The sequence below is a fragment of the Mesoplodon densirostris genome, chromosome 1 (genome assembly GCF_025265405.1).
Source record: "Mesoplodon densirostris isolate mMesDen1 chromosome 1, mMesDen1 primary haplotype, whole genome shotgun sequence".
NCBI lineage: Eukaryota > Metazoa > Chordata > Mammalia > Artiodactyla > Ziphiidae > Mesoplodon > Mesoplodon densirostris.
In genome coordinates, this window is record NC_082661.1 from 111,396,466 (window position 1) to 111,423,936 (window position 27,471).

The window sequence follows — 27,471 nt, forward strand, 5'->3', positions numbered from 1 at the left end:
CTGGTTTCACTTTGTTTGGTGTCACAGCGACCCTTCACCTGAACCCACTAATCTAGTGACGTCTTCCAACATACTGTGATGTTATCCGTTACTTCTAACCCACACTTCCCTTGTATGACACCTTACAGGTTTCCACCTACACTACACCATTTCAATTTCACACAAATGTCTGAGGTAGTCCAAAGGACGTGTCCCATTTTCAGAAGGCTCAGAGACTTTGGAAAGGTGAGACAGCTTTCACCCTGGAGCCAGGAAGCTGACTCCTAGCTCAGTACTCTTTCTAAAACACATGCCCATCTCCTTAGGAAACTATCAAAGAACAGTTAATGAGGCCCACATCCTGTCAGTTTCCACTAGGACCTGAAGGAGTCATCGGAAACAAAGGCAGATAGATCCCCTCAAGCAAACTACCTGCTTCTTTTATATTATGCACTTTGTCAAAGAGCCCTCATAGCCCTAGGGATTGAAGTAATCACCGATATTTTAATCATTTTAATGTCTGTTATGCTAATAGCCTGCTAACAGCTAAAAGACTCTTTCCAAATTATACAACAAGGTGACAGGGATAATTGGGGCTCATTCACTCAAATCACAAACTCTTTCTGCTGCATAAAAAAATTAAATGCTTCCAATAGGGAGATAACTTACTGTAAAGGTAAGGGCAGTGTCATATCTGAAATAGGCACTAAATGAAATATTAATTCACTTTTCCACCAATTTCCTTAATTTAAGATAAAAAAAGACACCTAGACTACAGATAGTAAAAGAGACATCGAGACCAGAAACCCACTTGACCAAGCCCTTTGAATAAAGGTCTTTGAATTGAAAAGGTGCGTGTCTATTACACGGGAAGTGAGGCTGGCTGGTAGTGAATAATTCATAAGCTTCCAGGCCTTTCCTTCTCACCAGACACGGGGTGGAATGTGTCTTCACCCTCTGCACTCCAGTACCTAACACAGCATTCGAGTTAAAACAGGGCCAAACAGTTCTTTGTGAAGCCAACCACTTCCTTTTTTTCTTAGAAAGTTGGTTGAGGAAAAACATTCTATTACATTATATACTTCACAGTTCAACAGAGGACTCAACAGCTATGTGACGCCTGATTTTTGATGAATATATTTCCACGAGAGCGCATATTCATTGGCTGTCCATCACCACTGCCCAGTGTCACTAGTCAAGCATGAGACAGTTACTTGCCTGATGGACAGAAAGCTCGTGCTTTACTGTCCCCCTTTGCATCCTGGTCACTGTGTCAATGTCACAACATCTCAAACTGCCAAAAAAGCAGAGGTACTAAGGTGTAGATGACTGACAGGAGAGTGTGAGAGTGTTTTCAGTGCTGAGATACTTATTCTCCAGATATAAGCTCCTGCTCTAGTTTGAGAAAGCCATTTTCAAGTAGCAAAAATATAAATGGGAAGGCCTGTACTTTAGAATGCAACACAGACACAAAGGAGTCCATGGATGTAAAGATTATGCCTGTACTTTCCTTTTTTTTTTTTTTTTTTTTTTTTGCTGTACGCAGGCCTGTTACTGTTGTGGCCTCTCCCGTTGCGGAGCACAGGCTCCGGACGCGCAGGCTCAGCGGCCATGGCTCACGGGCCCAGCCGCTCCGCGGCATGTGGGATCTTCCCGGACCGGGGCACGAACCCATGTCCCCTGCATCGGCAGGCGGACGCTCAACCACTGCGCCACAAGGGAAGCCCTGTACTTTCCATTTTTAACAACCCTGGTGCCCAGCAGCTTCTGGCACAAACTACTGCAGAGTGAAGGAATGAATGAAAGAAGTGAATGCATAGTAAACGTAAGGCAACCTACCTAACGTTCGTTCTGTAACTTAATGTTTATATTCTAGGAGGGATAAGATAATTCAAACCTTATATTGGAGGACTGGGCAGAGGACTCAGAAATGTGACTGTGCTTCAGATTACTTTGGGAACCTCAAGTTCCATATTTTTTCACAGTTCACATTAAAATTCGTAACTTGAGGGCCCATGAGACAATACCAGATGGAACTGATTTTTCTTATCTATACACATAAATTGGAACCCTAATCTAAAACCTCACTTTAATCCAGATTACAACACACTATCTATCTATCATCTATCTATCTATCTGTCTACCTATCTATCAACTGCTAATCTGACAAAATTGAGCTTTCCTTCCCATTTCTATTTCCACGTCCCCTCTGTGTACTTTGGGGAGTTGAACCGTCACGGCAACCGGCAGCCAAACAGAAGACAAGAACATACAGCTTCAATTTTATAGGATGATCAGAGAACAACAATTTAAAGTCATGACAACATGAGATAATTTCCACTGTTTTGCATTATATAGAAAAATATGTCTTGGACAGTATGTCAACAAAGTATGAAAAAAATCACACAAAACAGATGCACCACAGCATAGAATTTCATTTCCATTTTTATTGGACATATTTACTAAATCACTCACATTTATAACAACTCATGCATAACTCTGATGAGTCGTTATTTCTTTTATATCAGCCTTTTAAGTTGATGTGCTTTCCTTAAAATGACATTGATAAAATGTCAGTCATCTCTGAAGGCTAGGGGCTGGGGCCATGCCCTGCCTTGCAAAACCAAGGCATGCTTAATTAAGAGTCTTGAAAACTGTTCTTCATCTTTGCCATAGAGACTGTCTGCTTGGGAAATGTCCTTGTTCCCTTTCAAACCTCATTTCCATTTCAAGAGTGCTATTCCCTAACTGCTTCTGGCCACTCATTCCCAATCTCTATGCAGCCTCTCCCGGATCCATTCCCAGCACGAGATCAGTTAATAAGCATTCCCAAAGGGAACCTTCCCTGCTTGGTGGTGTTCTCTGGGACTCCACAAGGAAAATAAAATATGGCTCTGCTTTCCTTTCAAGCCAAGGGACAGCTGAGTTATCATCACTCTGAGGCTTGAGAATAAGGACTTCAAAATGCGGGGTGCCTTTTGATTCCACATAAATACTTCCCCAGCTAAAGACTTCATTTAATCCAGAAGCTTCTGAGTCATAAGCAAACACCTTCTGACCTGCGGACAACTAGGAGTGAGTCTATTAAATGACAGGCCTCTCCCACTGCTGACAGCAGCGGACAGGCTCCAAGGAGAATTACCTCTCCCTGATGTCCTGCGGGACAAAAAAAAGCTGATCGTGGAAAAAATAAATTGAAGCATTTTTCACTCTTTTATTCACAATGTTTACGAAGACTGAAATATCTTGTAATTCATTAACTTGGCCATTTTGCTAGTCCTTATGGCTGTTATATTAAAGACAACTTAAAAGGAAAAATTACACACACACGTCCATTTAAATGAATGTTTTCTTTTGGCTGCCTCCCTGACAAGGCCTGAGAGCCAATTTGTGAAAGATGGGGTCACTTTCCATGCCACAAATCAAATGTGTAGTTTTACCTGGAGGAATCTCTTTGTATATTCTGCTGTAGGAGTCATGGTACTAAGTGATATTTCATTTAAAAGGTTAGGACTTTATCAACAAGGACCCACTGTATAGCACAGGGAACTCTACTCAATAGTCTGTAATAACCTACATGGGAAAAGAATATGAAAAAGAATGGATATACATATATGTATAACTGAATCACTTTGCTGTACACCTGAAAGTAATACAACATTGTAAATCAACTATACTCCAATATAAAATAAAAATTTTAAAAAAGTTTGTACTTTAATTTTCAAAATGAGCAAAGTGCTGCTCATTTCTTCTTTTACACCCTCCTCTACAATTTCTTTAAAAAAATCTAATAATGCAGAAGGCTAAACTTGCTTAGAGTGGGGAGGAAACGTAAAACGACGTTTCACATAAAAGACCCCGAAAAACCAAAACAATCTTGAGAAAGAAAGATGGAGCTGAAAGAATCAGGCTCCTGGACTTCAGACTATACTACAAAGCTACAGTAATCAAGACAGTATGGTACTGGCACAAAAACAGAAATATAGATCAATGGAACAGGATAGAAAGCCTAGAGATAAACCCACACATATGGTTACCTTATCTTTGATAAAGGAGGCAAGAGTATACAATGGAGAAAAGACAGCCTCTTCAATAAGTGGTGCTGGGAAAACTGGACAGCTACATGTAAAAGAATGAATTTACAACACTTCCTAACGCCATACACAAAAATAAACTCAAAATGGATTGAAGACCTAAATGTAAGGCCAGACACTATAAAACTCTTAGAGGAAAACACAGGCAGAACACTCTATGACATAAATCACAGCAAGATCCTTTTTGACCCACCTCCCAGAGAAATGGAAATAAAAAAAAAAATAAACAAATGGGACCTAATGAAACTTCAAAGCTTTTGCACAGCAAAGGAAACCATACACAAGATGAAAAGACAACCCTCAGAATGGGTGAAAATATTTGCAAATGAAGCAACAGACAAAGGATTAATCACCAAAATATACAAGCAGCTCAATATCAAAAAAACAAATGACCCAATCCAAAAAAGGGCAGAAGACCTAAATAGACATTTCTCCAAAGAAGATATACAGATTGCCAACAAACATGTGAAAAGATGCTCAACATCACTAATCATTAGAGAAATGCAAGTCAAAACTACAATGAGGTATCACCTCACACTGGTCAGAATGGCCATCATCGCCATCATCAAAAAACCTACAAATGATAAATGCTGGAGAGGGTGTGGAGAAAAGGGAACCCTCTTGCACTGTTGGTGGGAATGTAAATTGATACAGCCACTATGGAGGACAGTATGGAGGTTCCTTAAAAAACTAAAAATAGAACTACCATATGACCCAGGAATCCCATTACTGGGCATAAACCCTCAGAAAACTATAATCCAAAAAGAGACATGTACCACAATGTTCATTGCAGCACTATTTACAATAGCCAGGTCATGGAAGCAACCTAAGTGTCCACTGACAGATGAATGGATAAAGAAAATGTGGCACATATATATAAGGAATATTACTCAGCCATAAAAAGAAATGAAATGGAGTTATTTGTAGTGAGGTGGATGGTCCTAGAGTCTGTCATACAGAGTGAAGTAAGTCAGAAAGAGAAAAACAAATACCGTATGCTAACACATATATATGGAATCTAAAAAACAAAAAAAAGGTTCTGATGAACCTAGGGGCAGGACAGGAATAAAGACACAGATGTAAAGAATAGACTTGAGGACATGGGGAGGGGGAAGTGTAAGCTGGAACGAAGTGAGAGAGTGGCACAGACATATATACACTACCAAATGTAAGATAGATAGCTAGTGGGAAGCAGCTGCATGACACGGGGAGATCAGCTCGGTGCTTTGTGACCACCTAGAGGGGTGGGATAGGAAGGGTGTCAGGGAGACGCAAGAGGGAGGGGATATGGGGATATATGTATGCATACAGCTGATTCACTTTGTTATATAGCAGAAACTAACACAACACTGTAAAGCAATTATACTCCAATAAAGATGTTAAAAATAACGAAACAAAACAAAAAAATGACATTTCATACTCAACATCGCAGTCTAAAGCAAACAGCTGTCACTGCACAGATAAGTTCCTGTGTGTGATGCGAGGCTGCTGGACAGCAGCGAGCACTTTTATCCGGGCGCTCAGAGAGTCGCAGGCAGAACCAGGATCCAAAACTAACAAAAATGTGGGTTTGCAAATTTACAAATTCAAATTCTCAGAAAATTGGAAGGCTGAATTGAAAGCATTTCAAATGATACATGCTAGGCTTAAAAGCTTCCTGGCTTCTGGAAATGTGGGTGACAGGCAGGCCAATTCTGGAGTGTTTACTACCAGGCGATCAGCTAGTTCTAATCCTGGCTAAGGTTAAAAATATAGAAGACGGTTATTCCAGATTGAACGGGAGAAAAATCTGCATCTTCAGGGAATGACATTAAGGATACTCTGAGGAGACAAAGGCAAAATCTCTAAATATCTTGAATAGCTTCAATAAGAGAATTTGCATTTAAAACAAAGAAAGAATTAATTATGTGCAGACCAAAGCAGATAACATGCCCCTGGATAAAAAAATAACAGGTGGGACTTATCTTTTTTTTTTGCGGTACGTGGGTCTCTCACCGTTGTGGCCTCTCCCGTTTCAGAGCACAGGCTCCGGACGCGCAGGCTCAGCGGCCATGGCTCACGGGCCTAGCCGCTCCACGGCATGTGGGATCTTCCCGGACCGGGGCACGAACCCACGTCCCCTGCACTGGCAGGCGGACTCTCAACCACTGCGCCACCAGGGAAGCCCAGAAATGTTGTTTTTTAATTTTGGGAGAACATGGTAACAGTTTTGTCTAATTCTACAGAAGTAATCAGCCTCTAAGACAGATGAAAAGACTTGATTCTCACCACAAAATTTACAAACCTATAACTCTAGACAATGAAGAAAGAAATTTATCTTATAGAAAAATTTCTAATAACTGTTTAAAATTTATTTTAAAAGGCTAACACTTACACAATTATTTTAGTTTCAAAGTTTAAAGGATTTGTTTTCTGTTGTTTCCAAGACTCATTTTTAAGAAAGTAATTTTCGTCTCTGATTTTCTTGTACGCATACCACCATGAGTGATTCATGGGATTCTTGGGAAGCAAATGGATTTAATGGGACAGAATCCTGCAAGGCAACAAGAAACACCTTGGGTATTTCCTGTGACTTGCGGCTACTACTCTCAAGAAGAATTTCAGCTCGTTAACTTTTATTCTGTAAACTTACTGGGCAGATAGAGGAAACAAGACCATAGAAAGTCAAGCAGGAGGCAAACGGTAAGATAACCAATAGAAACACACTTTTGCAAAATTTTGCACAATAACCAGAAAGGAAGGTGGTATACCATTGGTTTGTTTTCTAAAAAAGACCATGGTTTAGAGCTCCTCTATCCAATATGGCAGCCACGAGCCAGATGTGGCTAATTCAATCTTAATTTGTTCGTTAAAATGAAAACTCCTTCTCCTCAGTCACACTAGCCACATTTCAAGTGTGTGCTACCCATGTGGCTAGTGGCCACTGTTTGGATGGTACAGATATGGAACATGTCATCAGAGAAAATGCGACTGGACAGTGCTGGTTTGGAGGATGGGCAAAGGAGATGGACAGGGTAGAAAGAGTGACCTGAGTTACTACAGAAGATCAGAAAGTGGGCACAGTCACCTTGCTATCTTTGAGTAAGGATTTCTTTTACAGCATGAAAAAATTCAAATGAATATCCTAAAGTTTTAGTTTATTTTTCTTTTAACTAAAATGAGTAAGGTGTTGATCATGCCAGAAGGTGCTAACTGCCTTACACATTATCACCTTATTTAATCTCCATCACACAGTACGAGGTAGGCAATATTATAATGCCATCTTACAGATACTAAGGGAAGCTTAGAGAGAGCATGTGACCCACCCAAGATCACACAGCTAATGTCTGGATTCCAAGCATGCTTTATCCCTCCAAAGCCAGGGCTCTTGGCCAGCCAGTAGGGAACTGCATTTGAGACAGAGGCACAGAAAATGCGCTCCAGATACCACTACGGACACTGCTGCACAACAGGGGCCAAGGCCAGGTGGGTGGCTTGTTCTTCATGAGAGTTCTTTCTCCCCTTGGCCTAATGCTTCCTTGATATTGAGCATGACAACTTGCTATTGACAATGGAATGGTATCACTTTCTAATCCCATTCTTGTCCCTACCCCCCAGCCACCCACTCTGACCTTTCCAAGTCCAGCCACTTCTTTTCCTAGGTGTCCCATGACAGCTTATGAGAAAGCCCTGGACCAGTTCAACCAGAATGGAGTGGTCACCAAACAGTGTATCTGATGTCCCAATATTCCTCCACCCATTGAGATCCTAAATCAATGAGATCTCTTAAATATCCTGTTAACCAATGACTTCAACGTCCCAACAAAATGCTTAGAAAATGACAGTTTATCATTTATTGTATACGAATGACTTTTTTTTTTTTTTTTTTTTTTTTTTTTGCGGTACACGGGCCCCTCACCGTTGCAGCCTCTCCCGTTGCGGAGCACAGGCTCCGGACGCGCAGGCTCAGCGGCCATGGCTCACGGGCCCAGCCCCTCCGTGGCGTGTGGGATCCTCCCGGACCGGGGCACGAACCCGCATCCCCTGCATCGGCAGATGGACTCCCGACCACTGCGCCACCAGGGAAGCCCTCTACTAATGACTTTTTTTTAAAGCTCTCTGAAGTTGCCCGAATGGTTGACGTCCAGACAACTTAGGTGGAAGGTGCACACGATCACACTTTCTGAGGCCCTTGCAGGATGGCACCTGCCACAGAGGCCAAGGAGAAGCAAGCGTGGATGAGAGCCTACCTCCGAGGCGAGCCATCGTCGTGGGGCTGGATGATGACCACCTTCACAGTCACCGAGGTCCGGAGAAGGTCGATCATCTGCTCGTGCGTCAGCGTGGCCACGGCCACCTTGCAGATCTCCACGAGGCGGCTCCCCTGACGAAGGCCGGCCTTCCACGCAAAACCGAAAGGTTCCACGTCTGCAACGATTCCTTCGAAGTTCACGTGGAAGCCCAGCTGGCCCAGCCCATTCCTCCTCAGGGTCATTTCCACAGTCTCGCAGCCCCTGGTCACGATCTATGGGGGAAAGGGACCGTGAGGGGCGGCGCGGTGGGGGGCACACATCCCAGGGACACGATGACAAGACAAGGACACGGTTCAATCCGGACTTTACCGTAATTACCCCTGGCATCAGGCGCAATGAAAATAACAAAAGTAAAACGAAGGTTTCATTCTTCAAAGGCAAACCAGATACAGGTGTCCTGCTTTTTCCTAGAAGCCACTGACACAGAGCCTGTGAGCTTAAGACGGGCTCTGATGACTCCCCCCTCTCCTTTCTACATCACCTGACTTGGCTCTTAAACATATAAATTCCATTGTTCCAGATGGACTGAAGCAACTGAAAACATGTGAAGCCTTTCACCCATCAAGCAATAAAACCTATTAGACAATTTTTTTTTTTTGGCCGTACGGTGTGGCTTGTGGAATCTTAGTTCCCCAACCAGGGATGGAACCCGGGCCCCTGCCAGTGACAGCACCAAGTCCTAACCACTGGACAGCCAGGGAATTCCCTATTAGACAATTTTATTCAACTTAAAAAAAATGGCCCAATGGTGCAGCAGCTATGGAAAGCAGCATGGCAGTTCCTCAAAAAATTAAAATGGAATTACCATGAGACTCAGCAATTCTACTTCTGGGTATATACCCAACAGAATTTAAAGCAGGGTCTCAAAGAGGTACACCCAGGTATTTGTACACCCATATTCTTAGCAGCGTTATCTACAACAGTCAAAAGGTGGAAGTAACTCAAGTGTCCGTGGATGGTTGAATAGATATGCAAAGTGTGCCATATACAAACAATGGAGAAAAAAGTGGCCCAAAGCCCTTCCAAGCTAACAGTTAGCGCCCTGCCCACAGGATGGGCAGCAGCAGGAAGTCAGACTGTTAGGAAAATCTTAAGTGCTCTCTGTGCACCAGGCCTGTGGACATCCTGTTCTAGCCTCTAGGATCCCTCTCCTGGGGACAGCCTGCCCTTGCTTGCTTGGGTGGTGAGGACCATTCAGATCAAACGTGGCCAGCCAGCCAGCCTCCTTGGTGTCTGTAGACAAGCATCCCACTCGGTGAACTAATGCACCAATAATTAGTTAATGCCACCCTCAAAAGTGCTTAATGAGAAGAGCCCACATGCACTGAAAGAAAAACATGAGCTCATTGAGAATATCATTTGATGACCACAGCAGCACTTATTTGTGGGCAGATGAAAGTTGGGAGGTATCATACCTGTATCCCCCAAAGCACAGAGCTAACGTATGAAGTTTCAGTTTTAATAAATGCTCCATTTCCATGAAATATGCTCTGAATACACAGATTCCTATTTAATAAGACCTATGACTGTAAGTACAGCTGTGGGACTGGGGCTGGTTCAGTGTTATCACCGGTGTGGCGGACGTTACCATAGTTATTACCGCCATGGTGCCCACCCTGCTAATCAGGAACATGTGACAGTTTGGGGCTTAGGAAAATGGGGAAAGGGATTGCTGGTCTTAGTGGTGAAGTTTTGAAAGATTGAAGTTTCCAAAGTTACGAACTGAACTAATTTTAAATTGTTGAAAAGGCACTTCTGTAATATATACAACCTGAACAAATTTTTCCTTCACTTCTTTTTCAGCTTTGTTTCAACTAAGCTCTCTGACCAAAAGACTACATCTGACATGTGCCCAGCCTTCTCTCCAATATGGATGCAATTTTCAGCTGAAATTTGACATCCATATATCAGATTGAAGAGTGAAAGGTTTTTCTGAGTCCTACTTGTTCTGTCTCTTCCTCTTATTTCTTCCAGCCACCTGCCACATCCCCTACTTTTTGCGATTTCTTTCTCACTTCTGTTCCTTACTTCTTAACATTTGCAAAGGCTGAAGGATCATGCTCTCCATTTATCTGGAGTTCCTCACATAATTACTTGGCCTCAGTTATCACATGGTGGCCTCCTATCCATGTACCCTGGATTGGCTACATAATCTGTGGAGTCTGGTGCAAAATAGAAATGCAGGCCTTTTAGTCAAAAATTATGGAGAATTTCAAGATGGCAACAGGAGAGCATTCAACCAAGCCTGGGCTCTTCTGAGAGTGACCGGCCCTACCTGTCCCTTTAGGTGGGAGCTCGTATTCCCCACCTGTGTCTTTACCTGCATAACAGACACCTTTGAGTTCACTTCCCACCACTAGAAAATGCAGAGTTCACCCTCTGCCCAGTAGCACCCCTTCCCATCTCTCCACTACGACAGCTTCATCCTCTTCCTTTCCATTTCTGTTGCTCCTGCCCTGCACTAGCCTTTTGTTTTAACCCCCCAACAGTCTTTGGGTTGGTTTGTTTCCACCATCTCCTGCTACAAGTCATCCGAGATACAGAATATACTTCCTCAAATATATTCCAGATATCAGGCACCTTAGTCACATTAGCAATATCGTCATTCTTCTAGGAAAATGGTAGAATGGGGTCCACAGAACAGTGAATGTGTCAGAACCTACGGGATGTGCATTTTGGTGGTTGGTGAAGGGGGTGTGTTTATGTTGTATTTTCTGGAGCACAAATTATGATGACTCAGTAGGTCTCCTAAAAAGAAGTATTTGCAGTATTACTAAAACACAATGTGTCCTGAGACTCACAAGATAACTCAATTCTCCAGATACGTAAACTGATCACACACTTAATCATCCCTGAATCACACATCTCAGCTTGCGGACATACGCCCTCAATACTGTTGAACTCACTGAGGCCCTTTCCTGTAAAGAGCATCTGCAAATAATGACATTATTTCTCCAAGGCCAGCAGACACTGACATGATTGCATTGTCTCATCTACATGGTCTGGAATAATAAAAGGTTTATATTTGGTGGGAGGAAACGGGGCAGGAAATGGTTATAATTTCCCTTTTTCTCATGATCCATAACTGACTAAATCTTCTCTAATGAATGAAATATACATCCCCTTGGGGGAAGATTTACACATGAAAATTTCTTTTGTCAAAGCACATTTTGTTCTTATATTTCATTTATTCTTAAAATTCTACTGTATATACTCAAACTAAAATGTGTACCTTCCTTTGTTAAAATATGAAGTAGAAATACAACTGTTAAATACCATGGACATTATGGTTTTGTACTGAAAATAACAATCTTTTTTATGACTTTTTTCTTAAAGTCTTTCTAACTTAATGGGTAATTCTATAAAACCTCTGTAAGAAACTGGCTGCAAGATTAATAACATATTTAATCTGGCAGACTAAACAAAAATACCTGTTGTATAAGTATGCAGAGGTGAAGCGGCAAAGAGGGCTTACTCTGACCATCAATATGGTCAACGGTGATTCTGTGCCTATTAATTTCCCCCTGGGAAGGTACTGTCATGCCAGTCTCTACAAACAGACATAATATCTAGTAAATTCTTGTCCTTCCTTGAAACACTATGAAAATATATCCCGGTGTTCCCTTTGGAAAGTTGGCTTCACTTTTCCTTTCCAATCAATTTGTAATGGGTGTTTCGCCTCCATTCATGGATTCAGCAACAGCTCAAAAGGACACAGCATTTAAAATCAAACTCTATAACACAACATTGTTAATCAACTATACTCCAATATAAAATAAAAATTTAAAAATTAAAAAAAAATTAAATCAAACTCTACCCCTAAGAAATAGTAATTCACTTCCTAGGTGATGTAATTGGGGTAGAAGTTCCACAGCAGAGGCTACTGTGAATCTGGGATTGCAGAGCTAAGGATGGTGGATAAACAAAAACCTGTACTTACCCCCAGTCGCTGGACAATTTCCCTGACGTCTTCAGCACAGTTGTCCACTGAGGACAGAAGGATGCATTCTCCTCGTTCGTAAAACACTTTGATACTCATTAACCCAGATGTCCACCCAATGACATCCCTGCAGGAACAGTTAAAGACCACGTTCTTGGAATCCTTCTCGATCAGCATTATGAACTCGTTGGAAATCCCAAGGAGACACTCAATGTCCGAGGACTGGCCAAAGTCCCGTGCCACAACGTGCCACATGATCGCTCCAACGCTGAAGAGGTGGGCATCCTTCCTGGGCTTTACTTTCTCCTTCTTCTTGGCACCCAGGGTAATGAAGCTGAATTTCGCGGAGGTATCCACGGTGGCGGTCGTGACGAAGTTCTCCGCCAGGTCCTTCAAGTACTCCTGCCTCGTCCGAGTGGCCATCGCTCGAAACTTCTCTGATTTGTGGGCTGCGTTTTCTGCATTGATTACTTTTGCTAAAAGGAAGTCCCGGAATACTGCGGACTTTGGGAAAGTTACGCCTTTGGGAATTGGTGGACCAAATGGTGGCACATCTTTTGATCTAGAAACTCCAACACTGAGGGAGGAAAAGGAGAAACAAGATGAATTGTGAGGCCGTAATAGTCAGCTTCAGAAATGTGACATACACCCATACTTTCGACTGAAGCCAGCTACTTTGTAGCATCTTGTTATGCTCATTTCTGGGTATCAAGTTTTTGTTTTTAGCAAAACTTTTCAAACTTAGTAGTTGAGGGGGTGTTATGGGCTGAGTAGTGTCCCTCCAAAATTTGTATGCTGAAGTCCAAAACCCCAGTAACTGGGAATGCGGCTGTGTTTGGAGATCGGGTCTTTAAAGAGATGATTAAGTCAAAATGAGGCCATTAGGGTGGGCCTTAATCCAGTCTCACAGGTGTCCTTATAGAAGGAAACGTGGACACACAGGAAGATACCAGGGATGCACACCCACAGGGGAGAGACCACGTGAGGACACAGCAGGAAATCTGTAGGCCAAGGAGAGAGGCCTCAGGAAAAACCAAACCTGCCAACTCCTTGATCTTGGATTTCCAGCCTCCGGAACTGTGAGAAATAGTGTCTGTTGTTTAAACTACCAGGTCTGTGGTCCTAGTCATGGCTGTGCGAGCTGACTAAGGCAGGGATGATGGATCAGTAGCCAGGCTGGTGCTCTGTAACTCTGTGGCCGGTCACCACTGAGAGACAGGGACACTTTCAGCAGCAGTGAGGTTAGCCCAGCTGGCTATCTGCGATCTCACTGCTATTGGACACGATGATCATGCTTACAGGGCCCAAAGTTTTGAATGTCCCCTTTTTTAAGGAAATGCTCACTTGATCACATTTTGGAAATCTAAATGAAGATTTTATAGGAGCAAAGTTTTAAGAGATTCCAGGGACTGAAAAGATCAAATGTATAGTGATGGCAATAACCATCTTAATACGGCAAAACCAATAATGCTCCCCTGTACCAGACAGAAGCTTTCGTTGTCTCAAATCCTTTTTGAAATATGAGTGAATTAATGAATGAGCAGATGAAGGACTGGAGTGAGTGAATGAATGAACCCCACAGCACTCCCCAGTTACTGAGCAGCTACTGCAGACCAAGAATGGGAACCAACCCCACATCTGCCCAGGCTGGTATTTTCTGTGTTGGGATAAAAAAAGGAAGCAACCTATGTTTCATCTTCTTCATGGTAGAAAATCCTGAAAGAGGTGATTAAGGTATGAACACATTAGGTGTGAATTCTTTTTCTAGAATGTGGCTGGTTAGACTCCAAATAGATCACAGTCGCCAGGGATCTCTCCCCTTTGCTGTAACCTGCACACCCTTCAGCAACGTTCATCATTTCCAGGGAAAGAGCTATAAGATGCAAGAGGGTCTGGGTGGGGCCTTAGCTGGAGTGAAAGGGGAGGGAAGGACTGCTTCCCTTTGGGACAGAAGACCAAACTCACTCACATGCATGGTAGCAAAGGCGCTGAACCAGAGAGGGAGGTGGGGGGACTTGACTCACGTCCTCAAGGAAGGTCTTAGAAACATCGTGGAGGTTTCAAATGGCTGAGGGGCTGCCACCATATATGACCCGTCTTCCCCTCACTACCATCCTTAGGAAGAACTTTCTAGACTGAGTAGGAATTAACTTGTCCTCAGGTGTTATTCCATAGAGAGCTGTCCCAAAGCTACATGTCTGGACTGTGGGTAGTGTAGCCACACCTGTTGCTTCCCCACCAGAACGATCAACCAGCTCAAGTGGCCTCTCAGTGCACTGGACCCTGCCCTCCCGACACTGGCCATAATCAACTCATGTGATCACCTCTCCTAAACGTGGTTTTGTCTTCCAGCGATGAGCACAGATTCCTGCAAGTATTTTACCCATGGAACGCTGAGGAGGTCAAATCCCATTTAACACCTTACAGGATTACTTTTTGCACTTAGCTCTGTGGATCTCAAGTTACTCTCTGACTACAGCTTGGATGCACTTAAGGCAAAGCATCAGGGCGAACTTTTTATATCTAAATGTGTTCCCAGACGGCTCTCACTGTGGAGCTCCAGAGTGGGCAGAGAGAGACATCTGTTAGCAGGGCGATTCTTCTTGTCCCAAATTATTAAACCAAATGTCTAACTGGACACCTCCACTACAGTGTATGGTACAGTGTGGCTCGATAAACCACCATCCTATGCATCTCGGATCAAAGTTGTACCAAAAAAGGAGCAGAATTCAGGCACAGCTGTTACTATGACTACTATTATTAGTCCATGATCACCATGATGGTCTGAGGATGGGGATCAATTAGAAACCCCTGGTTACAAAAGCTTATATAATCCGTAATGCTTTCAAGCAGAGTTAAGATGGAATATTCTTTTGCCAGACTGGGATAATTCCTAGTGGGTGGAAACAAGAGTATGTATTAGAATTTCTTATTTTACCCAAATAACTTGATAGCATTTACTGATGATTTAGACATAAGACCCCTCCACTGAGGGCAACAGTACAAAGATGAGCCTTCCTTCATGTGCCAGTTAAAGGGTTTTAGGAAAGCAACGTGGGGTACAGCAGATTCCAGGGTCCTGTGCTCTTCGTAGGAATCCAGCTCCACCACTTTCCGAGGGACTCTGAGTTACTGAATCCCTCAGGGCCTCGTCTGTAAAATGGGGGTTAAAACAGTACCATCCTCAAAAGCACACTATGAGGATTCAACAAAATAATGCACGCTAAGCTATTAGTAACCCAACTGTTACCATCACTACTATTGCCACAAATAATTATCGTTTTCATCATTGATTTAAAATTATCATCTAATTTTTGTAAGAAGGGGCTACATAGTAAGTTTTCTAAAATGGAAGTCATCGTTTTATATAGATAATACTGCCCTTTTAATTGACAGTTAGCTACCAAGCCTACAGAGCATAAGAAGTTTACTCATTCAGTTATTAAAGGATGCATTTTCGGCTTCCCTGGTGGCGCAGTGGTTGAGAGTCCGTCTGCCAATGCTGGGGACACGGGTTCGTGCCCCAGTCCGGGAAGATCCCACATGCCACGGAGCGGCTGGGCCCGTGAGCCATGGCCACTGAGCCTGCACGTCCGGAGCCTGTGCTCCGCAACGGGAGAGGCCGCAACAGTGAGAGGCCCATGTACCACAAAAAAAAAAAAAAAAAAAAAAAGGATGCATTTTGCAAAGAGTTTATCTTGGAAAGCACACAAACATATAAATCCCTCAGAGTTAGCTCTACAATGGCTACAACCATTGAAATGAAAGAATCTCATATAAAGAAACAGGCAATCTGTTAAGTTTGCTTTTTAATAATTTTAGACTAAAATTACATAATGTGGAGCTTTGTGGATGTTGCCCCATTATTTCTTTCTAGGTTCAAGTGGCCCCAGCATCACCGAGAGAGAGCCCTGCTGTATCCAGGGGGCACAGCTCAGACTTCTCTGGAAGATGGGAGCCTGCTCTTTCACACTCTGGACGCGTGCCCTAGTTAGCAGCACACTTTTATCAGAGGAGGGCATCTCGCCCCAGCAGTCTGTCTGGACCACGCCTCTGAGCTACGTGGTACTGCAGGTCACGATCTGCCAGAACTCACTGCCACTCAGCACCTGTGCAAAGCTCATGGGATGAACGATGCACAGGGGTCACAGGGGCATGTGCGACCCACCCAGGCTTCTATAAAACGCACCCGTGGGCTTCCCTGGTGGCGCAGTGGTTGAGAGTCCGCCTGCCGATGCAGGGGACACAGGTTCGTGCCCCAGTCTGGGAAGATCCCACATGCCGCGGAGCGGCTGGGCCCGTGAGCTATGGCTGCTGAGCCTGTGCGTCCGGAGCCTGTGCTCCGCAACGGGAGAGGCCACAACAGTGAGAGGCCCACGTACAGCAAAAAAAAAAAAAAAAACGCACCCGTGATTAAGACGGAGCAACCTAGAAAACAGCAGACCTGGACTATATTTTATCATTTCCTTGGAAATTATTTTAATGAATTTACTTTGTGACTGGTATGTTTTGAGGAAATCATAGGAAACAGACTTATGTGAGGTGTTTCTGGAAAACCTGGGCACTGTAACCTTATTCCCTGTGACAGAGTAAACACATCTTCATAAAACTGTCATGGAATCGGGCTTCCCTGGTGGCGCAGTGGTTGGGAGTCCGCCTGCCGATGCAGGGGACATGGGTTCGTGCCCCGGTCCGGGGGAATCCCACATGCCGCGGAGCGGCTGGGCCCGTGAGCCATGGCCGCTGAGCCCGCGCGTCCGGAGCCTGTGCTCTGCAACGGGAGAGGCCACAGCAGTGAGAGGCCCCCGTACGGCAAAAAAAAAAAGTCATGGAATTGATTTGACTAGTTTTCCAGAAGATTACGATTGATTCTTTGAAGGACACTCATGAGGTGGTAAGTGCGATCATTATGAATGTTTATGAGGCACTTCCAAAACCTAGAGGCACTCCACTGCTTTACATTTGAATCTCATTAGTAAATGATAATTTAGTGATAGCAACGTGGTATCTTAAAAGGCAATGACCCCACCTTTGAACCATTTGTACAAGCTGGTTTCTACCACAGAAAACATAATGCAAGCCACTTTGTTGATAGGTAAGATCTATATGAAAAGCATCCCTCCCCGGTAATTTAATTAAACACAGAAAACCTAAAAGAAATAAAAATAAAGAGGTATTACTTATCCTTAAGATTTTTTGTGCTAATCAACCACCTCATGACAGAAGGATAAACTAAAGATAGAAAGTAATTAAAAATACTTGATTTGACCTAAGAATAGCAGCCTATAAAATAACACCAAATACAATAAAGCCCTAGGCTTGTTTCCAATCCATTAGGAAGGCTCATTTAAGATTACTCTTCATAATTACCATTCATCAGCGGAGATCCCAGAAGAATAAGCCAACTGAGCATGTTTGCACCAACGTTAACGGTTTTAAGCGTATCGTTTATACAGACTAGATGTCCTTTTTTTCAAGTATCACTTTTTTTTTTTTTAATAAAAAGTCGTTCTGAGCATTCAGGCCAGGGGTCTTGAACTGAGGTGCATACAAGGATCACCACAGGGGGAAACCATGCAGATGGGGAGAACATGGGGTGGGGATGCAAGCTGGCGACACCAAGCACACAGGCCAGTCTCCTTGCCCCTAGGAGGGCACGGCTGCCCTTCACAGGCCCCTCTGCCCCATCCAGGCCCGGGAGGCTGCTCAACTGGTAACCACTGCTTTAAGATGAGCGCCAGGAACTCTAACAGGTGTTTTTGCATAATTACTGCTATTCATTCCTCATAACTACATATTGAAGTTGGTACTATTATCCCCAGTTTTCAGAAAAGGAAATGAAGGCTCCAAAAAATAAGCTAAATTGTTACAAAGTGCCATGAGGGGGCAGGAGAGCTGGATTCTCACTCAGGTCAGAGACCGGCTCTTTTACTGACACCCCACAAGGCAGGAGCCTTTGGTGACAGCTGTTTCCTAAGGAAGAGCATGGGTAGAGGAAGGGCAGGCCTCGTCAGTCTCGGGATTCCGAGGCACCTGGATGGCCTTTTGAAATCACCAAAGCAAGTGTCAAACCCCTATCTCGACACACCACCACACTACCGTGTGCGTGTTTCCAAGCTCTTGGACGGGAAGAAACATTTTACCACCAGAATGCGTTTTTTTCAGGGGAGCACTGAAATGGCCAGATCCTCCACTTCTGAGGCTGCTATCAATCAAGCGATGGTCTGGCAAGGACTGTAGGAAGTCTTTAACATTGAGGAAAGGTGAAACCTAGAACTGTGAACTGCTAGGAATTTCACTGTTTCAAAATGAGAAGAAGGCAATTATTTCTTACAGAAAGTACCTGAGTGTAAGACTTCTCTGGTGGCGCCGTGGTTAAGAATCAGCCTGCCATTGCTGGGGACACGGGTTCGATCCCTGGTCCGGGAAGATCCCACATGCCGTGGAACAACTAAGCCCGTGCGCCACAACTACTGAGCCTGAGCTCTTGAGCCCGCAAGCCACAACTACTGAGCCCGCATGCCACAACTACTGAAGCCCGCGTGCCTAGAGCCCGTGCTCCACAACAAGAGAAGCCACTGCAATGAGAAGCCCGCACACTGCAATGAAGAGTAGCCCCCTCTCACTGCAACTAGAGAAAGCCTGCGTGCAGCAACCAAGACCCAACACAGCCAAAAATAAAATGAAAGAAAAGAAAAGAAAGAAAGAAAGAAAGTGCCTGAGTGAAGACAGTGGGAAATATAATTAGAAAAAAAAAAAGAAGGATAATTACGGGCATAGAAATAATGGAAAACTAATTGGAAGACATTTTGGGGAATGAGGTCCTGTTGGAACAACCCTGGGAGCATGAAATACCAGGGACTCACCTGTAACACACATTTTCAGTGCATGGATTATGCACTTTGACTATGACGAAGACATGCTGAAAGTGGGACCGGATGCTTTTTGGAGTAAAAGGAAGTGCTCCAGGCTCTTGGAAGACAATGGTCACGATGTCATTTCCTATATGCCTTTTCCTCAGGAGCTGCAGTCAGGAAAATGAACACACACACACACAGAGTTACAGACACGGTTTTCTGTAAAAACAAGATACGTAAATATACACAATTCACTCAGCATTCAATTTCAAGGAGTTTTTTAGAAAAGCAGAGTCATCCTTGGGAAGCTAGGGCTCCTTGACATGGCTGTGTCCAAAGACCTATGGAAAGAAAAGCCTCAATATTTAAGTTCATCTTTTGCTTTGAAAGGCAACTGGTGTTCTCTCTCCTTTTCATCTTTATCATTTTTTGCCCTGAAATAATAGTACATTAGAGCTAAAATCGCTTTAAGGAATCTTGTAGATTAAGCTCTTCGACTTAACAGGAGGAGATGGCAGAGCGACCAAGGGAAGGTACAGTGGCTGAAAGTCCTGCAAGAGGGTGTCAGGGGCTTAAATGACACATGCATTTCTGCAACAAAAATACAGAAGACTGTTATTTTGGCAGCTGATATATTCAAGCTAATTAACTGAAATCTAGCCTTTTCAATGTATTTTGGGAACAGAGAATTCCACCAGATTAACAGTTGGAAAACCCAATAAATTACAAATGCATCAGGAGAGAAGGAACCTCAGGGCAGTGACACCTGAACCCCTCTACTTGCGATGTTCCTTCTGCCAAGAATGCCCCCTTCACCCCAAGTCTCTCCTAGACCACTCAGGTCTCTGCTGAGCTACCAACACACTGGAAAGAATGTCCCTGGAGGGACTGCACAGGCCCTGCACCCATACCCCAGGCCCATGGAGACCACATTAGTTGTCATGTCCTGTTCTAAGTCTTGGTTTACTTCTCCTGCATCAGTTCATAATCATCAGGAGGGCAGGAGATGTATCTCGTTGACTCTTGGTTTCCCACTTTCTAATGGCCTTGCCCAGGACACAGCAGACACCCACACACACACTGGCTAAGTGAATAAACAAACGTTACAAATACACAATCACAGCCACATAACACTGCACAATAAAATTGTGACCAACTCTAAATACACACCAACAAATCCATACACTCCATAAGCTTATGCACCTAAAGCCATTAGGATCTGTGCTCCCAGAGTCTGTGATCTTCCGTTTGCATAGAGACAGTAATCCTTACATGAGCTGGTGATGTCACTGCAGGAACGGGGTAATCTCAGGTAGGAAATCTCTCTTTACGAGCAGTAACAGAGGCAACAAGCTCGCGCTTAAATTTATTTGGCACTTAGAGAACATACTTCACTGTAAAGAGCATTAATTTCAACTTTTAAAACCTTTTAAACCCAGATACAAAAAGGATTTCATTGTCAGGCCCCTGACTTGTGATGTAGCATGATCAAAGGCCTGGAAAAGTGGGAACGTAATGTCCTTTCTCCCAGAGTTCCCTACTATGGGCCAGTTAAATCACGGACTCATATGCTGGAAAACTGCTATTTAAATCCCAATGGTTAAAGGTATAAACACACAAAAATCGTTTTACTGCCTGAGTGAAGTTTTGAAAGCTATATTAATATCCATTAACGAGCCAGCTGTCGTTTTAAAAATGTTCGCTAGATATTTAAGTAAAAGGTGACATTTTAAGATGCATGTAAAAAAATCAGTAGCAAACTCGTCATGTATTCACTGTGTTACTATTTACCCATCCTAGAGTGGACACATGTTAACCACAGTAAACATTTCATGAAAAGAAAAGAAAACAAGGCAAGGACACGTATCTAAAACAAGTATCATGGGACTTCCCCGGTGGTCCCGTGGGTACGACTCGGCGCTTCCACTGCAGGGGGTGGGGGTTTGATCCCTGGTAGGGGAACTAAGATCCGGCAAGCTGCACAGCGCGGCCAAAAACATAAATAAAAAAATAAAACAAGCATCATGATAAGCTGAAAACTGTACGAGGCTAAGATATATTCTTCCCTCGTTTCTGCAGTAACTGAAATACATGAGTCACATGTACTGTAACAGGACAACAAAATTCAGAAACAAATGAAAAATTAAAAGAAAAACTGAAATACCTAACAGTGTGTTCAGTGTATTTGCTGAGCACAAACACAATGGCTTACACTGTACTTTCCGCTATATCCTTGAAACGCGGGAATTCTCTATCTCCTTGAACGACGGGAATTCTCAGACAGATGAGAAGGTGGAGCTTGCAGGGGCCAAGGCCACGTATGGAATTCTGGGCCCCTCCTTCCCCAGTGACTAGGGCATCCGCTGGCCACCCTCCTGGGTTAACCTCAGAGGGCAGCCCAGCCTCATTAGTCAGTGAAATGTGGACAGCTATTCCTACCCATTTCTCTTGCTCCTGAAGGAAGACCATGGGTCCAGTTCTACACTTCACCACGGGAATATTTAAAGCGCAAGTGAAAGGAAACTTTAAGGCTAGTTACCTTGATTGACGACGTGCCAACCCGCCTTTGCCCCTTTCTAAGCATATTCTTTTGCTTTGTAAAATGGGCTAGAAATAGTTTTAAAATTCTAGTTAATTTAACTATGGTCACAAAATGCACTTTGTAGAAAAAGTGCGGGGGAGGGCGGGGAACAAGGAGATTCGTTAAGAAGAGGAAAATAAAATCTCAAGCTCTCTGTAGAGAATAAACAAAGAAAAATGAACACCTGGCCCATCAATAGGATATCTGAATCTTTTTAGAGACTAAAGAAATACAGCATCTGGCAGGTTCACGGAAACATTATTCATTGTCAGACATTAAATAACCTAAGTAATTCTTGGGCTTCTTATATAAAGGTTAGGGTTCTCTTCAGCCATTAGTTATGTCTTGTTCTAACTCGTCAATGAAATTCTGTAGAAGTCGACTCCGGAAATGGAAGGGGAAAGGGCATGGCAGCCCATAGACCAGGGCGGCCCAGCAAGACAGCAAGGCAAGTTCCTGGTCACCAAGACGCCACCGGTGCTATTTCGGCGATTAAGGAACGATGTCTTCTAGGCCTTTCTAGACATGAGAAGCTCCTAACTCTTCTTCAGTGCCAAGAGGGCCAACTCAAGAGTCTTCAACCGCGAGAGTGAGTTAATAAATATTGTATTAGATTTACAGAGTCAATTCTGCTAACTTGCCAACACTTGATTCAAGCTGTGAGCCAGGAATAAGCTCTTGGTATGACAAGGAAAGTGAAAATGTGATTCTTCACCCAATTCCCTGACAAAAAACATACAGATGCTACAGAAATAGCAACCTGTGGGTTTATCTTCAATTCCTTAAACACACTGCAGGGTTTCACAGGTCCAGTTTTAACTTCGTGCAAGAACCAAAAGCAAGTGAAAACAACCAACCTCCAGGCAGCTGCATATGCATCGAAAATGGCATAAAGTTGAACTTGGTTAGATCTACCAGCCTCTATGCAAATAGGTTCATTTGTTAAATTCTTTTTTAAAAAAACCTGGGAAGGTTAAAAAAAAAAAAAAAAAGAAGCATGTTGCACCTAATTCTGGAGGAGAGGGGGAAAGAGGCTGCACCATAAGAAGATGTGACGTGGCTGGGATGTCGTTCAGAAGAAGTCTCTCAGGGTCAGCGATGAGAAAGCTTAATTTGAAACTGGAGAAGGCGGATCTCCAGAGACAGTTTCTTGTCTTAAGAAGCAAAGATGTGAAAATGAGCATGATTTCAAAGAGAAAACTGCATCGTTTAATGATTACAAGTTCTGAAATTCAAAGAGATGAGTTCAGAAGTGAGGAAAAAAATTAAATGTATCCCGTTTTGAAAAAACAATCATAAATTCTGGATCTCAGTCCTTGGGGTATCGTCGGAAAGCCCCAGCAGTAGGAGCAGGGCTGACAAAGACTGGTCTGTCCCGATCCTTCCTGGAGTCTGACCCTGTCACCCCCCTCTCCTTCTGGACAGCCACCCTATCCCTGCAACATGCCCACCTGTCTCTGCAGCAGGCACCTTGCGTTTGCCAACCCTTGCTTAGAAAGTGTCTCCCCTTTACACGGAGCGCTAGCTTCTCCTCCTTCAGGGACCGTCCTAACTTTGCACGCTTGTACACAGAACATACACAAACACACATGCATGCACACAACACAGCCCCCTCATATTCTCTGTACTCAAAAGAGCATGTACCAGTGGTCAGAATTTTGCTCTCATTTTTAAGAGACATCTATAAAGTTTCCTGTATAAAGACACAGAAAGAGTGAACATAGAATAGTAGTCTGACCAGCAAGAAAGAGGGGGAAAACCTACACACATTACCACATAAATACAAAATATCTTGCCTCCTTTGCTTCCACAAAAAGTGACCGCTAATTAACCACTCTGATCTCAGATCAGCAAGAAGAGGTCAAATTTAATCACTGTTTCAAGGATGCAGTGCTGATTTACCATTCTATATAACCAATATAAAAATATTATATAAAATATTTTACCAATGGCAAAAGTAAATGCACAAACCAGCGAAGCAAGACTGAATATTTTGGAAATAGAGAAACAGAAATAAACCAAGAATGCGGATTTTTAATGTTTTAATAACAAAGTGAAGATAAGAAAAGATCATGACGATACAAATATTTCTCTTCTGAAACTGGGCGATACCAGCCCTTTTTCAAAGCAGTAATTCTTATTATCTGGTATAAGTATACATTCTTCTTTCTGGCCTGGGAATAAAGCTAATCATGAAAAGCTGAATACGCCTTTTATGCTTCCAAAATATTCCAGATTACTATTTATAGGTGAACCCAAGAGCAGTCAGGACCCGGCCGTAGAGCACTTACTGAGGTAGATTCCTCCAATATTTAAATGGTTTCCTCAGCTGTACCAATTAGGGACTTACAGAAGTATGTACACAAACCTTTTAAGGCAGGGGCTGACCATCTGTCTAAATTATATGGAGAAGGGGTTCCAGCCTAGCCTAACAAGCTCTGTCCCTATTTCCTCTGTAGATATCAAGCCCATCCCTAGGCTAAGACCCGGATTCTTCAGATGGAATCTCAGAAACCCAGGGGTTTTGTCTTTTTCCTTAGGGACCTCCATGGAGCTCGGAAACCCCTTCCAAGCAGGGCAGTTCTAACATTACACATGCATTCACACACACACACAAAGTTTACTGTGTGCCAGGAACCATGCTACCTTTATCTGTTTATATATACTTAGTTTGTCTCTGCCAAAGTGAAGTCTGAAGGTAATTTGTGGGGTTCTTTCCACTGATAACATCCCATGATGGCTTAACTACGATCTGTCTATAGGACAAGCAGGAGGGAAGCAGCCAGGGGAGACAGCCCTGGGAAAAGTGGACTGACTGCCAAGCAGACCCAGAGAGAGACCTGGGGGATTTGACTAAAGAGGGAAAACACTCCAAGAACGGGCTTCCTTATCTGGCTAGGTTTTCTTTGTAAGAGTCCAGACATTCCAAAGATTGAACTCTCTTGCAACTGTCATGGACTCTCTAAAGACTTTTAATACATCTTGGAATCAGCTTTCAGCTTGATTTATTATAAGAACAAACACAAGAAACTGTATCTGATGTGGATGCATCTAGAACAGTGAAATAGTCACAAATACCACGGGGCTAATGAGGCCAAAGTCAGAGGCGCAATTCACGTACAGACCAGTTAACTTTGCTAAGTTGTGTGGCCTCAAACTGCAGTCATGAACCTGGATGGTCACTTCAGACACTTATGCCCTTGGTATTACCATAATCTGTGGGCATGGGTGGGGTGGGTGAGAGAGACGGCAAAGTAGCACAACCCGCAACAAATATGGAAAGTCCGTGTTCCAAGACACAGTGCCATCACTGATCTATGACCAGAATATTCTGATCATGATTAGCAAAGTATTAAATGTCAAAGTAAAAATGATTTTCTGAAATTATTGATAAATTAATCCCTTCCTTTCTTAACTATTCAGGCCTTAGCTTTTCATGATAGGTCTTTAGGACTGGGAACAGGAAGATAAAATGCAAATTAAGTCATCTAAAATACTTGTCCTCTATATCTCATAAGTTATAAATTATAATAACACCTAAAACTTATTGAGCACACTCTCTGCCAGGCACTATTTTGAGTGCTTTATACATATTAACTCACCTAATTCTAACTACCGTCTAAGAAAGGTTCATTCATTCATTCATTCATTCAACAAATGTTAACTGACTGCTCTCCACGTTCTGGGCAGTGGTTCTGTGTGCATACAACACTCAGTGAAGAAAGAGGTAAAAGTCTCTACCTTCAGTGATAAAGGAAAATAAAGCACAGACCACTGTGCCCAAGGTCACAAAGCTAAGTAGCTGGGATTCATATCCAGGAAGTGTGGTTCTAGAATTCTTGCTCTTAAGAACTACATTTTTCTGCTGAAGCTTTTTTCCAACCTAGAAGGAGGAAGCCTCAAAGAAGGCCCTAGAATCACAGAATTCTAACACTAAGAGGGAGATGTTATGCCTCATCTTGTCCAAATACGCTCAGGTGTGCCACTCCTCCCCACTTCCAAACCCTCGGAAGGTATCGCAAAAATACAGCATTCTTCCCGCCTGAGCCTCGGTGTAGAATTCTTCCTTCTCAGTACAGGGCAGCTCCAAGCACCCACTGTTGGCCACCTAGACCACATCCTCATTATATAATTATCAAATTTCTTGAGAGACTAAGAATCTTTTCCAAGGCCACAAGGCAAATGACTGACTACAATAAGTTCAGAACACAAGTCCAATGACTCTTAGCCCCCATCCTACACTCATCCCTTTTATATTGTGATTACTCGCCTACATCCTACGTTGAGTATGTAGATTTCCCAATGAAACACATATAAGATCATATATATTCTACATATAGCAAGAGCAATTAAAAAAGCAAAACAAGCAGTTTTCTACCTCTAATGCACTGGCATAATATTCAATGCCATGGATTCTCACTCAAGATAAAAAAGAAAAACAAAAATGGAACCAACAAGTCTTTAGGCTATGGAGTTTGTAATATACAATCTCAATGTACAGGGATTTTTGTTTTTTTAATCTCCCGTTTGGGAAGTTGAAAACACCCACGTACCTCACTCCCCACCCCCATCCTTCCATCCACGTTTTTGTGTGTAGGACTTTTCGGGGAGAGTTTCCGTGAAAGAAACTCTGGTACAAAGAACCCATAAAACCACACTTTTAATTACTGTTCAATAAAAAGGGGACGGGGGAAGCCATTTTTGAGTTCTGGTAACAGCAAAGTCAAGGGACTTCGAAATTCCAGAGGCTGCCCTCTGAGAAACAATGCAGTGGATTCGGTTTGGAGTCCAGTACTCAGGTAATTGGGGAGTTGGCAGGGCCTTGTGGTTTGAATGCTCCATGAGTGGGGTCCAAAGGCACTGGTTCTATTTCCACTAACGTACTGACAGAGTCTCTGGGCCTGAGTCAGCCCTATCAGGTTTCTCAGCAACAACTCACCCAGAGTTTAATTACTGGATGATTGCAGAAGTATCTGCAGGACAACTGCATGGTCTAAAATTAAGCATCTTAATATTGAGTGAGTCTATATGGCATTATTCCAAATAAACGTTTGAAGAGCTAGAAATCCTCTAGTTTAAAACATGTGTAAAATTCATACGTGTGGGGCTTCCCTGGTGGCGCAGTGGTTGAGAGTCTGCCTGCCGATGCAGGGGATATGGGTTTGTGCCCCGGTCCGGGAGGATCCCACATGCCACGGAGTGGCTGGGCCCGTGAGCCATGGCCGCTGAGCCTGCGCGTCTGGAGCCTGTGCTCCGCAACGGGAGAGGCCACAACAGTGAGAGGCCCGCTTACCGCCAAAAAAAAAAAAAAAAAAAAAATCATATGTGTGATCTAGGGATTGTAACTCCATGTTATAAAAAACATACAGACATGTGATCAAAAGACAGATCCTCTGAAGGTAATGGGCAGAACTCTGATTACTAGAAAATCCTGTAGAAAATACAGGAAGGACAAGGGATTGAGGTTAAGTATTAGGTAGAAAAAAACCCATCTAGCAATTACCACGAGAAGAGGAATAAACAGAGGAGCTACAGCCCCAAATGTGACAAGCTGGGCTGGGGGTCAGGGGCCTCTTCTTCCTCTTGGCTGTGGGATCTAAGGTGGCTCTTCCCACCTGGGAACAGGGCAAGTGGCCTCGCTGGAAAAATGCACCCCTTGACTACCTTCATTGAATTTCATGAGCATTCAGAAAAAAAGTAAAAAAGAAAGACAAAGTTCTCTGCAACA

At 43.3% G+C, this 27,471-nt stretch overlaps 1 protein-coding gene across 1 annotated transcript in view; it reads right to left on the reverse strand.

Annotated features, from left to right (window-relative positions):
* SIPA1L2 (signal induced proliferation associated 1 like 2) overlaps positions 1 to 27,471 on the reverse strand; it is a 110,250-nt gene that overhangs the window by 46,687 nt on the left and 36,092 nt on the right. Inside the window, exons 6-8 of the mRNA XM_060089950.1 lie at positions 19,172 to 19,329; positions 12,306 to 12,882; positions 8,303 to 8,577 (exon numbers count right to left, since the gene is read on the reverse strand). Of these exons, the coding sequence (XP_059945933.1) occupies positions 8,303 to 8,577; positions 12,306 to 12,882; positions 19,172 to 19,329 (1,010 nt within the window). The remainder of the gene's footprint in view (positions 1 to 8,302; positions 8,578 to 12,305; positions 12,883 to 19,171; positions 19,330 to 27,471) is intronic.